This window comes from Grus americana, chromosome 14, assembly GCF_028858705.1.
Source record: "Grus americana isolate bGruAme1 chromosome 14, bGruAme1.mat, whole genome shotgun sequence".
Classification (NCBI taxonomy): Eukaryota; Metazoa; Chordata; class Aves; order Gruiformes; family Gruidae; genus Grus; species Grus americana.
This window is the reverse complement of record NC_072865.1, coordinates 574,141-588,858: the sequence shown is the minus strand read 5'-3', so window position 1 is coordinate 588,858 and position 14,718 is coordinate 574,141. Positions and strand designations below refer to the sequence as shown.

Sequence of the window (14,718 nt, the reverse complement as noted above, 5' to 3'; positions counted from 1 at the left end):
AAGACAGCTCTGCCAAATGAGTTCACTTGCCATTTTGTTGCAGAACTACTTTTAGTGAATTTGCAGCCAAGCATGCTAAAGACTCGAGATTCAAGGCAATTGAAAAGATGAAAGATCGAGAGGCCTTGTTTAATGAGTTTATCACAGCGGCAAGAAAGAAGGAAAAAGAAGATTCGAAGACCAGAGGTGAGAAGGTAAGGTGACTTTTTTTAGCTCCAGCAGTGTGAGTGGTGTGAGCCTGAGTGAGATGGGACAAAGCCAGTGCTTGGTTTCTGGGGAGCCTTCTCTGAGACACGGTCCTTCTCTTCCCATAGAGGTGTTCCAATGCAAACGCTTCACGGACGTCCCTTTGCTCTTTCTGAACTAACCATTTTAAGTTTGCAGGTATGCTGACTTCTAGAGTATATAGAATTGAACTTACATTTATTTGTGAGGCTGAGTTTACTTAAATAATCACACTTTTTTGTTTGTTTACCTAAGCAAGTAACACTGTATTCTTAACTGAAATAATGCCTGGGTTTCTGTAGGTTTTTTAAAGTTATATTATCCTGAAGCATTAAAAGGAAAAGGATTCTTGTCCTGTTTGGCCGGAAACCCTAGAACTGGCCCATTACCTCTCTCTTCTCTCAGTGGAGGCAGTAAGAACTTGAAATTCTCTGTAGGATGCTCCGTTTAAATTTCAAACAGCTTCCACATCTTCTCTTTCCATCTAAAAGCTAGCACTTTAGTGACTTTTTAATCTTTCAGTAAATATATCTTATGTATAAACTGCTGCTTATTAGAATTAAAGGTCAGCTATTAAAGATTAATGAATTCCAAATGTCATTTGACCGTACCGTCAATAGCAGGGAGCAGGCTTTCACCGCTGGGGAAGCAGGCTTCTGTGGAGGTGGCATCAAATATTATCATCAAATTATGCAGCCACTTACTTCAACGTCCCTGTGTGTTGTGCGAATGGAGAAAATAACCTCTAAAGCCTAATCATTTTTTGACATTTTGAAGTCTGCAATGTTTATTTTGCAGTATAAAGTTATTGCAAATTTCACCTACTAAGAATGCTTACAGAAGAGAAAAATGCTGAATAACAGGATTTGATTTGAGGACAATTTCATTATTGAATAAATTTTGCATTTTTTTTTAATCTAGGTACTCTGCTCTAGTTTGATTCTGTACTTGATATTTTCAAATGTTGACTTATTGCTGATATTTTCAATAAATGATTGTGCTTTCAGAGGAGAACCAATGTAGTTCAAAACTAGACTTTTATATACTGCATTTTGAATTTTAAAGCATTCTTGCAGCTTAGTAGTGCAGTTGAAGACTTTTAAAAAAAGTAATTATTTGTTTTGTTGTTGCATGATTGTTCTAAAGTTGAAAAGTTAAAAGAAGAGAGATTGTGTTTGTTTGCTTTTGAAATGTTTTTTCTCCAAAAGCCTTTTGTAACCATTTTATGTATTCTGTTTTATAACAAGTGGATAGACTTTACAGTTATGTGCTGTGCGGCCTGTCAATCAGTTCAGTCTGACAGCTGTCAATCACTGACACGCAAATATTATGGGATTCCCTAGTGAGGAAAGAATTGGTATCTCTGTGTGGTGACTTTAGCCTCCCGCAGTTCCGGTACTTTACATTTTTTTAGTTTTTTTCCTTGTGAAGTGATGAGAGTTGTACCTGCAATGTGTTAACTGCCAAAAAAAAAAAAAAAAAACCACTTCTAAATACACCTGAAATATTTTCAGTTTTATTTTCCTTTGATTTTGAAAGTGCTTAAAACATAAAAGAAAATTTAAGACATTTAACCTGAAGCTTTCTCAGTCTGTTTTAAAAGTCCAAAATCTTTATTTAAGGAGGATCAACTTCACAGAAATCTTTAACGTAAGGGTTTTAAATTACACAATGTTTTGATTTTGCTTCATTGAGTTACGGCTTATTGGCTGGTGACGGAGCAGTCAGCTTTTCAGGTGGCTGTTTTTATTCGTGCGGGTAACTTCAGTGAGTAAATGCGATGCTAGTACTTCTCAGATGAGAGACGAGGATGTACGGTGGGTTGAGGAGAGCAGGGAAGGGACGGTGAGCTGGTAACGTTGACCAAGCTGCTCGTGTGCTGTCCCGGGACGCGGCCTTGTTCCATCTCCTCGAGGTGAGCCGTGCCGGGCGATGAGCCTGACGTCCCGCGTGACGTGGCCTCGCTGACGCGTTTGGCTGCAAACACCCTGCAGCCCGCTCTGCTGGCGGCCGTCTCGCCTGTCGCCCGCCCTGCGTCAAGGGCTCTCAACGGTTCTCTTGGGTAGCATTCTACTTAGTCGAGCTAGTTGCTGTGTGTAGAAATACTAAACTCGCAACATCATGGAGCTGCAATCTTAAAAGATTGTTCCTTGGTGAGATGTTTTTGACTCAATTTTTTGAGTAGTTTTCACCTTTTTTTTTTTTTTTTTTTAACCGAAAATCAAATTGCCATAGTTGTGCTGTATACCTTGTGGGCGACTGAAGTTAAACCCATGCTTTAAGAGCATTAAAGGTCAGGAAGTGTCATTCGTTTTTCTCGGGAGGGAATTGGCTGGACCCTCCTGTTTTTCAGCGAAGTCGGTGCCGAAGCAGCAGGTGTCCCAGCAGCACCTCACCGCGGTGGCGCAGGAGCTCCCGTGGGCAAGCGCACGGCTGGGGAGCGAGGGGTGCCGAGCCGTGCCGCCGGCCGCTCCTGCGAAGCGTCTTCCTGCAGGTTGTGGTGCTGGTCTCAGCTCTGGTTTTGTATCACAGCTGGTGCCACGGCGCTTCCAGCAGTGTTGCGGGTATGTGGTTTTTATCCTGCGGAATACGTACGTGCATATGTGACTAGTGCAGAAACTTTGAGACACCCTTACTTTATAGATTTCTGTAGTAACATCTGGGAATTGTTTGATTCTTAACAAATATTTCTAATGCTATGGCTTAGAAAGCTTCATATTTTTGATACTGCATGCATGTTTTAAGATGTTTTGAAACGACATTCTTAATTTTACGATGAATAAATGGTTTGCTTCGCATTTTGTTCAGATACTTTAAGAAATAGTGATAGTGCTGTAGATGTAGAGCAACTTCCCACTGGCACTAACCAGTTATTTTCTAATCTCTGCTTACTATCTTAATCTCTCTGTTGAGATAGTAAAGAAAAAAAGCCTATAAAGCCTTTTATGTTTATATGTTAATATTGTGAAGAACTCAAATTCAGTGTGCAGGGCTGCAGAACGTTGACTCCGATCTTCATTTCGTTCTTGCATTCTGTAACTAAACACATTTTTAGAGAATCAGGATGGGACAGAGTTTGTTCGCCTGTCCACCTGCTTGCTTCCCTTATGAACCTCAGTGTTTTGCAGCCAAACTGCTTTTGGTGGTTTTCTTTTTTTTTTAAAGGGATGAGGAGGGAAGATAAGTAGCAAAAAATGAAAGGCCAGCCCTTCACCTAGGTTTGTGGGGTTTTAATTAGTGCGCCATAAAGATGGATTTTGGTTTGTGGACCAGCAGGGTTTGGGATGCTGCGAAGGCAGCATGCTTCGCCTTGCCGCTGGATCCCTAGAGCCATTCCTGGCGCTCAGCGAGTGAGGCGAACCAGCCCCTCGCCTCTCTGCTTTGGGGAGGTGGAGGCTCAAATGCCAAACCAGACTTCTAAGGCATAAAGTGGTGGAAATAAAAAGGAGGAAACACCTAGGACCTAAAGTGCAGCAGGAACAGGGAGATCATCTACCCCAGAAAAAAGAGATGTAATAAAGGCACGGTAGTTGCTCTTGCAACTGCTGGTTCTGGGAGTTTGGATGAAAACGTGTTGCTAGTTGTCTCGAGATGAAAAAGGCTAATAGGATTAATCCTCTGCCAGCCCTTTGCGATGGTGGTTGTTAGGGACAGAGCACTAACATGCAATTTCCAATTGGAAAAAGTAGACTAAAACATTTCCTTAACTTCTATATATGTGTGCATATCCATCTTAAATGTAATTTACTTAATTACCATATGTGGGTAATTCTTTATTGGTTAGATCCATCTTAAGACTTTGCTCTTTATAAGCAGATCCAAGTGTTTATCTCTGTTCATTGTACACTTAGAGGATGAATCCATAAATACTTGATTTGTCTAGAGCTCTGTTTAAAATTGCATAGCTTCTGTGTTAATGTCCAAATGCTATAATATAACATCGGTAACTTGTTACTTTGATAGAGAGATATATAGATAGATATATATATATATAAAAAAAACCTCAAGCTTAAATTGGAGTAAAGTAATAAAAACTGTCTTGGTGAATCATTCTTTAAAGACCATAGCTCATCTTAGATGTAGCAGATCTTCTTAATGTATCTGCTTTAGCAAAATTGTCCCGAGGGGAAGTGAATTTTAGACGCAGTTGTGTCTAAATTCAGAGTTTTAATGATTTCTCTGAATTGTAATGGTATGTAATATTAAAGTGCTCCTCTCTGTTGGAGGTAAGTTGACTCCTTTTTTCATAAGAGCAAACTGTTGGGTGTCAAAGTATCTTTCTCAAGTATTGTCTTTCTCTTTCTGTCTGTAAAACAGATCAAAATGGACTTCTTTGAACTACTGGCTAATCACCACCTGGACAGTCAGTCTCGCTGGAGCAAAGTGAAGGACAAAGTAGAGACTGACCCCCGTTACAAAGCAGTGGATAGCTCCTCACAGAGGGAAGACCTTTTCAAACAGTACATAGAAAAAATAGCTAAGGTATGCGTGTGGCGTTCGGAGGTATAACTTTGGGTGTCCTGCTGGTCACGGTGCTGTTAATGTGTGACGTGACTAACTAGGCGATAGGCTAAGATGTGCTTTAGTTCCATACTGAGGAGAATTCTGTGCCATAGTTATTGGTAGAAGTACTGTCACCAGTGGTGCTGCTGCACATGTTGATGGGACACGTACGCGTGCGTGCGTACACGCACACGACACTTGGGAGAATTTCTCCAGCGGAGCAAGAAAGGCAGCGACTCCTGTAAAGCCATTGGTTGTAAAAATGGCTGTGATACGTCAGAAAATACAGACACCACGTTGATTACTTCCTACCAGCATGGGCAGAGTTTCTGTTGCTGTGATTTTTTTCTGTCAGCTGAGCTTCCTTCAGGAATATAGATGGTTCATACACAGTTCCTTCACTGGTTCTTCTCTTAATGCAATACTCCTGCCTTTCTCTTCCAGGCAATTGATGGTTGAGACTGTAAAACTGGGCTAACAAATAGTGATAGCACTCTGCCCCTGACCCCCGTTATTCTGAGTTTGTCACTGTACACAAACAACATGCTCCTGAGAACAGTTGTTCTGTGATCAGCGTTGTGACCAAACTTCTCTTTCCCCCATGTAAACCCTATAATGATTCAGCAGAGCTGTGGAAGCAAAATTTTGTAATCCAGAGATCTCAAATCACGTTGAAATATTTTGTTCCAAGATGCCTTTAGTTTGATAAGCCTTTAATTTACTTACCTGTCTAATGAAAATACGAAAGGTGTTGTATTGTTGTCATTGAGAAAACTTTGTTCTTACATTTCAGAATTTAGATTCTGAAAAAGAAAAGGAGCTGGAAAGACAAGCTCGCATTGAGGCAAGTTTGCGTGAACGAGAAAGGGAAGTCCAGAAAGCTCGTTCGGAGCAAACCAAGGAAATAGATAGAGAACGTGAGCAGCACAAACGGGAAGAAGCTATACAAAACTTCAAAGCGCTTCTGTCTGACATGGTGAGATGTGGACAGGCTTTCTCAGCTTGTCAGTGCATTTTTTCTCTGGTTGTTGCACTATGTAAAAGCTTTTGGGCATTTGTAGTTAAGTTTGTATAGAAATAGAATCCTGCCGTTTCTCCCCACTGCCCTCCACTCCCTGTTGGGAGTTCTGCCTTGGTTGGAAGAGAATGCTTTGCGCTGGGGTTCACGTTGTGGCACCTTGCCCAGGGAGTTCGTGGATGGCATTATTCCTGCTGTGTTTCTCCAGAGTCTCATGCGTGATGGCAGATTTCAGTCATGCTCCTGTAAACTTCTGTACGTCTGTTGGAAAATTACATATTGTTGAGCATTAGGAATAGTCTCCTTATTTTCAGGTTGTCTCTCTTCATGCTCCAAACTCGGCACCTTTGTCTTACTATTTCTCTGCTACGTTGTGTGTTTACTTTGTTCCCTGGCCCAGCTCACCGGTGAGAGAGCAGTTGTTGTACGGCGAATGTCCTGTTGAGAGGACAGGATTACAAAATGAGTTTTCACCAGTATGTGCACTATGCCCTTGCTCCCTGGTGTAAGAGATGAAAGCCCAACACGTGACTAGTGCTCGGTTCAGATTTCAGCACTGAAATCTTTATGAGGGGGCAGGATGTAAACGACTCATCGCTCTGGGCTGGTGGTGTAGCTAGTCACATAAAGCAACTGCTCCTTGAGGATGCTCTCCAGGCTAGAAGCTAGGCACTGCAAAGCTCCTGGTGTCTCTGGAAATAATTCTTCTCTGGAAATAATTCTCTCTGAGGCTGCCTTTCCAGACCACTTATGGTTAATATAGTAAGTTATGCACAGAGCAGGAGGGTGCTGGATTTTTCTTTTTGAGAGAATACTCAGCCAGGTCAGTGGGGTATCTCCATCTGCATTTGAACTGATGCAAAGAGATTCCTTCTGCCTGTCTAGTATTTGTGAGGGAGCTATACAGCCTCTTACTGCAAAGCTGTTGGGTATTTTTTTCATCTTTAATTTCAACTTTAACTTAAAATAAGAGAAATAAAATAAAAAAAATATATAAGAAATACCAGTGAACTGTAGAAAAAATATTTTAAAAAATAATCATCTTTTGGCTCAGGTGCGTTCTTCAGATGTGTCATGGTCTGATACCAGAAGGACTCTACGCAAAGATCATCGATGGGAGTCTGGCTCCTTGCTAGAAAGAGAAGAGAAAGAGAAGCTCTTTAACGAACACATTGAAGCACTTACCAAAAAGAAGAGGGAACACTTTAGGCAACTTCTGGATGAAACTTCAGCGGTAAGAGCTGTATATATTCAAACTTCAAGGCTTTGCCAGCCCATTGTGATTTATCTTTTTCCGGTTTTCTGTCACACAGTCTGATTTGTTTATTTTTATTTCCAGGCCCCTTTGCTACACTACTGTCTTTTCTTCTTCGTAACAAAATTTGTGCGTTATGTTCCCTCACCTGTTTATCTCGAGTGTTATTTTGGTTTAACGTACAGTTCACTTACATTTAAACTTCTAATCGGTGATCTTTTTATCTCCTGCAGGATGTTACATTTCTTCAACACAGAGTTATTTGATACTCTTTACTATATGGCATTTTGCGCTTTCAAATATCCAGTATGTTTGTCTTAATGAATATCGGTATATAACCGTACCAGCTTCATCTGTTCTGATGTTCTCCTGCTTTATCTTCTGCTGCTGAACCTGAACTTTTATTCTGTGTAATGCTATGGAAATCTAGCACCTATTCTGTGTATCGTGGGGTTTTAGTGAGTCTTGCTCTTTTTTAGTTAAAGCTGACTGAAGTTAGCACATCTTTTAATGCAGAAGTTTTGACCTCATTTTTAATGCATTAGTTAAAAGTGCTTAGAACATTAGGCAGATTTTTAGTGTGAAGGAATAAAATGACAGACATGCAACTCTGCAGCAAGTTTTCTGTAGGTAGTTTTTAACAACACGTTCATATACATAAATATGTGTGAGAAAATGACTTTGGGATGTAAAAGATGTTTGTGAGGACTTAGATCTGACAGTGCCATCTCAAAATACTAAAGAAAAGTAAATACATGCAATCAACTAATTAAAAATACAAATGTAGTGGTATAAACAATCAAAACCCAACACTTAAAAATACAGCAACAACTTTGTCAGTGGACTTGGGAGACACTTAAAACTTCAGGTGTAGTAATACTTACGTTCTGTATTCTTAGAATGTATTTTTAATTTAATTTAACTATTTTTACTTCTTTTGAAAGATAACTTTAACGTCAACATGGAAAGAAGTGAAAAAAATCATTAAAGAAGATCCAAGGTGCATTAAATTTTCTTCGAGTGACAGGGTAAGCTGTTTGCATCACTTGCTAACTTTCAGTATAGCGCAGGATACAGAGAAAGTAATTTACTGGCTGCTGAAGTGGTTTCTGCTTTATGTGAACAGAAATGTTGTTTAAATAAGGTTTTTTTAAAATTAAAAATGTAAAAGATTAAGAAATATACAATTAACGTGTAATTATTGCTTATGTTCAGTATGTTAAGTTGCATGAAATACTTAATCTGCATTCAGTGTTTTAAGCTTATCTTTTCTCTTTCAGAAAAAACAAAGGGAGTTTGAGGAATACATTAGAGACAAATACATTACTGCCAAAGCTGACTTCCGAACATTATTGAAAGAGACCAAATTTATAACATACAGGTGTGTAGCATCAAGTCAACAAAGGACTAATCTTTTTATTGTGCTTTTCCATAAAAATGGCAGCAAACTGATGTCTGTTTTTAATCCTAGCATACGTTGTGTCTAAGTTACACTTTTACAACCTTTCGTAACCTGTCAAAAAAAACTCTGCAGCAGCTAGAGACCTCTTCTTGCTTTATTTTGACATTTCTGCTGCTGACTAACAAGTAATGAAAATCAGACCAGCACAGGTTCAAGGTTCCCTTTGGCTTCGGAATAGTATTCTGTGAATACTCCTCTAAGCTATCAGGCATTAAATTCATTTTGTGGTGAGGGCCGTCTTTCATGTTTGTGTTAGTCCTTGGTTTAGACTCAGGAGGGATCAATACCGAAGTGAGGACTCTGTTTCAGGACTTTGGAGTAGACAACAAAGAAATACGGGCAGCAAAGAAATTTTATTTAAAAAAACCGTAAATAATTTGCCTGGTTTCTGTGGGAGGATTTCATGCAAGGGTGTGCCTTACGGGAGTAGATTTACAAGCAGTTGACTTCTTTGCTCAGCTTCAGGGGATGGTAAGGCTGATACAGGACCTTGGGTATGGACCAAAACAAGTTTCCTATCAGAAATACGAGTTCACTTCGGAAGCAGAAAATGCAATTGATTTCTTTGGATCCTAACGAACCGCATGGTTCCTTTTGCAGTCAGCACCGTAGCGTATTGGAGTTGTGGTTTCAGGCGGTGCTGCTGTCAGTGAGCTGAACGACCGTGCTCTGTGCTGGTGCAGTGGACATGGTCTCATCGTAGCTGAGACTTCCACACCCAAATTCTAATTGTTTGCCTCATTTAGATGCTGAATTTAAAACTCTGAGTTTTATTTTTTTGTCCTCTCTAGGTTTTAGCATTTGTATGGTTCATGTAGCGCTGTACAAGGCCATTGCAGCCAGACATGAGTCTTCCGTGGTGCTTAATTAATGTAGCACAAATGTAGGCAACAAGCCTTTATTTCCTGTGCATAGAGTCCTGTTAAAGTGCCTAGTCCTGACCTAAAGCGGCTTCTTTCTAGCTAAGGAGATAGCCAGGTCTCTGCACCTTTCCCTGCTTTGCCTTTCCGTTGGCTCTACCTGCACTTCCTTAGGGTGAGGGCAGCTTCTCTGTGCTCCTTGCTGCCGGGAGCAGGGGGCGTCCTGGGGCGTTCCGTGGGTCCTGGCCGCTCTTGGGTGGTAATTCTTATGCTTGCTTTCAGATCCAAAAAGTTGATCCAGGAGTCAGATCAGCACCTGAAAGACGTAGAGAAGATATTACAAAACGACAAGCGATACCTGGTACTTGACTGCGTACCAGAAGAGAGACGTAAGCTCATTGTGTCCTACGTAGATGACCTGGACCGTCGGGGCCCACCTCCACCTCCCACAGCTTCAGAGCCTACAAGACGAACAACAAAATAGTTATGAAATACTCTTAAGCCAAGGGTAACTGTTAAAAAGCTTGCATGAGCCATCTGTCAGGTTTATACATATACATTACCGTGAATATATTGCAAAACCATCAGAGGAGCAGAGGAAGAAGCAGCATTTGTGAACGTAAAATGGTCTCAGGGTGGGGGGGAACCCAACACCAAAAACCCGCGTTAAAGGTATTTATGAGTTTCTTTGTGGGGCATGACTGCCAGAAATCCGATCGTGTGGGCTGCGTTTGGTAAGTTCAGCTCTCGGAGCAGTGCGGTGTCTGTACGTGAGGCGTGGATGTCTGGTATAGGGAGGCTTTCTTCTCGGCGGTGCTGTACGTGTGTGTCTTACGGATGATCGCGCTTGTGGTTTGAACTCGTACTACATGTGTGCCACCAGCTGCCCGGTGCTTGTCCGCGGTCCCTGGCTGAGGAGGTGAAATGCTGTCTGATAGCTTAAATTATTGAATACCGAAGACCGCGATCTGGGAATACAAGCCCCAATTCTCTGCTTCCTTTTACCCTTGTAAGTGGAACTAGATCCATTAAAGCCAGAGTTAGAACTGAGAGAGGAGAATTAGAGACCAAATTAAATTTGTTCACAGGTCTGCTTTGTTCCTTACCCTATCCATGAATTAGAAGCAAAATCAGGTTGCTCTGCCCAAGTGAAGATTTGTCTGAGAATTTTTACTGGAAGTTGGAAACACTTGGTAAATAACAGTGGTTACCGGAGCAGAACAGGACGGTTCTATAAACACATTTTTATTTACGATAAAGTGATCTTTACATACTTCTGGATTAGACTGTGGATTTCCCCTCTGGGCAATTCTTGTAAACTATACTCCTGTTTTGAATGTTAAACTTGTGTTTCTAAAGTTTAATTTTGAAATGTTGGGATTGTTCAGTTTATGTATTTGAACTACAATAAACCAACCCTTTTTATATATGGATTGTACAGGCCTAATACCAATTTTTGTTGGATTTTGTTGGACTTGTGAATTTATGAGTAAAGCAAACAACTGAAGTTGTATCGCCTAAATTCTTGGCTGTGTTTGGCAAAGCGGTACTTGTGGCGCTGTGCAACGTCGGATTAAACTTCAGCAGCAGCATTCAGGTCAGCGTAGGTGCAATGGGGTGCCAGGCAAAATTATTTTCTAGTTTAGTTCTTCGGTCTTTTGGTTAAATATGAGATGGGTAGGGATGGCAGTGTCAAAGTATTTCCTTGTCTGTCTTCTGTATTTGACATGGATCCCTTCCTCTGCGTTGAGGGGTGGGGAGGGATTGATTCTTCCGTGAGAAATTGATTTTATTTTTTTTCCCAGCAATTACTGTTTTGGTGGCCAGCCGTTGGGGCTAGCCGTCAGAGCACCAAGGCGGAAGGTTGTTCACAAAGACTTGGTCAGCTTGGGAGGGATTTGTACTGCTGGCGTCTGAAACATGGTGCTACTCCCTAAATTCAGGCTGAGCATCCCTCCTCAGTGCCTGCAGCTCCGTCAGTGTGGCGGTACCCAAGCCGTCAGAGACCGGCGTCGGGCGACACCTTTGCTGTGAGTGGAAGTGGAGCAAGGAGGATTGTAGCTTGCGTAAGGCCCAAAACGTTAGACCCTGCGGGAGGTGCAGTTCCCACCTGGGAAGTACCGCAATCGAACCGACCGTACGCCCGCCGGGAGCGCGGGGAGGCTGCGGGGCAGCCCTGGCTGCCTGGGCTGGGGGTGGCAGAGCTGCAACTCATCCCTGGCACTTTTCTTCGCTTTTTAACAAATGCTTGATGTTGTATTTGAATGTCAGAAGCCTCACGAGTTTGGGATTGCCCGCTTCAGGCGGACGAGCTTCACGTCTGTGTGTTCACACCTGGAACCAGCGAGGGACAGGAGAGGGACACGAGGAACCGGCGCAGGAACGCGGTGCAGGGTGTGCGGGCCCGTCGTGGCCCGGGATAAAGGTCGGGGGGGGTTGCTGTGCTCGTGGGGCGGTGCCCCCCACCCCGCTGGGGAGGGCTGTGCTTTGGGGGGGCTGAGCTGGGGGTTCTGCGGGGCCCAGGCCCGCGTCCCAGCCGCCCCCGCCGCGGGGTCCCTGTTGTCCCGGCCCGCTCAAAGGGCCGCGGCCCCTCCCCAGCCCCGGCAGTTCCCTGCGCTTGAGCTGCCTCCTGCCTCCTCCCGGCTCTTCCTGCCCCGGCCGGGTTTCTGCCGTGCCTCCACCCCGCGTCCGTAACGCGCCTGTTCTGACAGCCACGCTCCCCGCGCTGCTGCCCGCGCTTCTCCGGCCATCGCAGCCTCGCCAGCCAGGTCCCTGCTGGGCAAACAGAACGGCAGGAGTGGTTCTAATTCTAAATTTCTTTCAAATCTTTGTGTTTATGAACAAACTAAGAGTCTACTAAGCCGCAGCACGAAGGGGCTGCGAAGGGGCGGACGGGCGATGCTAACAGCCCCGGCGCTCGGCTGCCAACAGCGCAGAGACCTCTGAGCCCCCCGGGCACGGGGGGACCCCGCAGCCGTCCCTGCGCCTGGCGTGGCCCCTCCGTGGCCGCCGGCCTGCGCGGTGCCCTCGTGTCTCCCCGAGCGCCTGCTGGGAACGACTCCGTGGCCGCGTGTGGGGCGCAGAGGGTGCCCGGAGCAGGGCGCTGGTGGTGGGAATCGTGGCAGCGCGTCCACTCGCCGTGAGAGCAGGGCCCCGCTCCGCCAGCGCATGAATTTCTCTTCGCTCAGCGTGTCCCTGCTGGAAGCCGTGCATTTTTTATGACTGTTTTAAAATATGGTTAACTTGTTCATTAAATGAATAAGATTGCTATTAATTTTAATTTATCTTGTTTATGGAGACCAGATGTTCATTAACATTTATTTATCTGCTTTTCTGTGGATAAAGCAATTACGCCAAACATACTGGGTCCCGGGTGGGGGGGTTGCTGTCGTTGCAGCCGCAGCGATGCTGCCGGAGGACGCACCGGTGATGCGTGACACGGCAGAGCTGGTCCCCTGTCCCTGCAGCGCTGCGGGCACAGTCCCCTCCTTCGTCCCCTCCTTCAGTCTCCTGCCTTGCGAGCCAGCGCAGAACCCCAGGCTTCCCGAGGGATCTCGTCCGCTCTTGCGAACAGCAAAGAACGAGGCCCCGTAACCCTGCTTCTTCCCCACGCGAGGGGCTGGCGGCACCGGGGGTCCCTCAACGGCCGCCACGTTCCAGGGCCGTGCCGCCTGCGCAGCCGACGCAGCCTGCGCCTCTCACAGCTCCTGCGGACGTTCCCAGCCGGGGCCCGATGCCCCAGCTCTGTAACGCTGCCGTCTGCCCGCACCGAGGTGCCCCCGTGGCAGCGATGAGCGCAGTAGGACACCCGGCTCCCGCTATCGTTTGCAACGGTAAGCGGGTATCAACTCGGCAGCATTACTCCGTGTCGCTTCCTTCACCTTCGTTCCACAAACTTCAGAAATAAGGTTTTTTCTGTGTGTGACGTGATGCTCGTGCCCTGCAGCGGGTCCAGCCGTGCACGCCGGGTGAGCGAGCACCTTCACGGCGGCGTTTTACCCTCGTACCCTGCCAAAGCCAAAGTGAACCGAGGCGTGTGGGAGCAAGTCAGGGATTCACAGCCAAGAAAGCGATGGTGCAATAGGTCCTTCCAGAAAGGCGGGAAGAGATGAGTATTTACTCTGAGCTTTGTGATTCCGCTTTGATGCTGTGGCTCACGGTGCCGCGGGAGCGTGGCTGTCGCTGAGCAGTGAGCGTGGTCAGTGGCTGATGACCCTCACAGGAATCCAGTTTTATCACGTCTCATCTTCGCTGGCGGGAGCAAATAAGAACTTCCAGTCCCAAATAATCTGTTTAAAATTTAATTTTGAGCTGATACGCGCTGGTTTTCTGATAACGCTTTGCTGAGGTGCCCTTGCTCCCTGCCGGTGCCAGCAGCAGGGGGGTGCTGGGCGGCACAGAGGGGGGAGCGTGGCCGGGGGGGACCCCGCTCAGACGTGGCCCTGAGCAGGTTCTGCAGCAACGCGGGAGGGAGCTGTGCCGGGGAAGGGAGGGCGCGTGCAGTGGGACTCTGCCGCAGGACCTTTCGGGTTCTGCCCCAAAGGACCTGGGGGGCTCCAGTTAGTGTGAAGGAAAGCATCAGGGACGTGGCTGCGGGACCCCCCGTGCCCCTCGGTGGGAGCCTGGCTCCTTGGTGCCTTGCTGAGCAGCCAGGCTCAGCTCCGATCTCAGCCCGTGAAGGGGTGATGCCAAAGCCAGACTTAACTCCCCTCACCCGTGCTTTAGGCCCAAGCCACAGACTGGCCCAGGCGGGTGCAGCGGGTCTGGCACAGCCTTTTGAAATGCTTGGAAACGTTTTGGGCGTCCCCTCCCAGCCCCCACGGCCTCAGCCCTGACCCGTCCTTCCGTCACCCGAGCGTACAGCACCCTACACCTAACTCGGTTTAAACACGGGTAGAGAAACGGGGCTGGCTCAAACAGCAGGAGCCTCGCTGGAGGCGTTGAAGCGCGCTCCGACGGTGACGGTCGGGGACTTGCCCAGAGGCTCTCTGGAGGAAAAGAGTCAGGGTGCCCCCCGGCACCCCCGCGTGGACGTGCGCTGCGCGCCGAGGAACAAACCCAGGCTTGAATCCGTGCACGGTTTAGTAGATGGAGGCCACGCAGTTAATGGGAAGGGAAATGAGCGTCTGCTTGAATGACGTTTCCTTGACAGTATAATCCATACCCTGCAGCTTCTAATTAGGTGCCGCTGTTTAAATTCATCACCAAGAACAGCAGAGAATTAGCACGCGGACTGCAGAGGAACTGACAGTTTGTTTTAATGCTTTATCAAATAATGAGATTTGTCCTGCTGAAGAAGGTGAGCTGTTGGAGCTCCCAGCGATTTCCGGGGAACAGCAGAGCAGCCCTCCCGCCCTCGCCCCGTGTGCCCCTGCCACCCCCTACGGCGCGTAGG

The 14,718-nt window shown here is 45.9% G+C and overlaps 1 protein-coding gene across 7 annotated transcripts in view; it reads left to right on the top strand.

The window, feature by feature from the left end:
* The window catches only part of TCERG1 (transcription elongation regulator 1), a 34,527-nt gene extending 23,771 nt beyond the window's left edge, over positions 1 to 10,756 (top strand). For all 7 annotated transcript variants that reach the window (XM_054841718.1, XM_054841720.1, XM_054841722.1 and 4 more), the window contains 7 exons: positions 44 to 194; positions 4,543 to 4,707; positions 5,522 to 5,704; positions 6,801 to 6,980; positions 7,946 to 8,029; positions 8,282 to 8,382; positions 9,606 to 10,756. In XM_054841718.1, the coding sequence (XP_054697693.1) occupies positions 44 to 194; positions 4,543 to 4,707; positions 5,522 to 5,704; positions 6,801 to 6,980; positions 7,946 to 8,029; positions 8,282 to 8,382; positions 9,606 to 9,807 (1,066 nt within the window). In that variant the 3' untranslated portion in view covers positions 9,808 to 10,756. The remainder of the gene's footprint in view (positions 1 to 43; positions 195 to 4,542; positions 4,708 to 5,521; positions 5,705 to 6,800; positions 6,981 to 7,945; positions 8,030 to 8,281; positions 8,383 to 9,605) is intronic.
* The last annotated feature ends 3,962 nt before the right edge of the window (positions 10,757 to 14,718 follow it).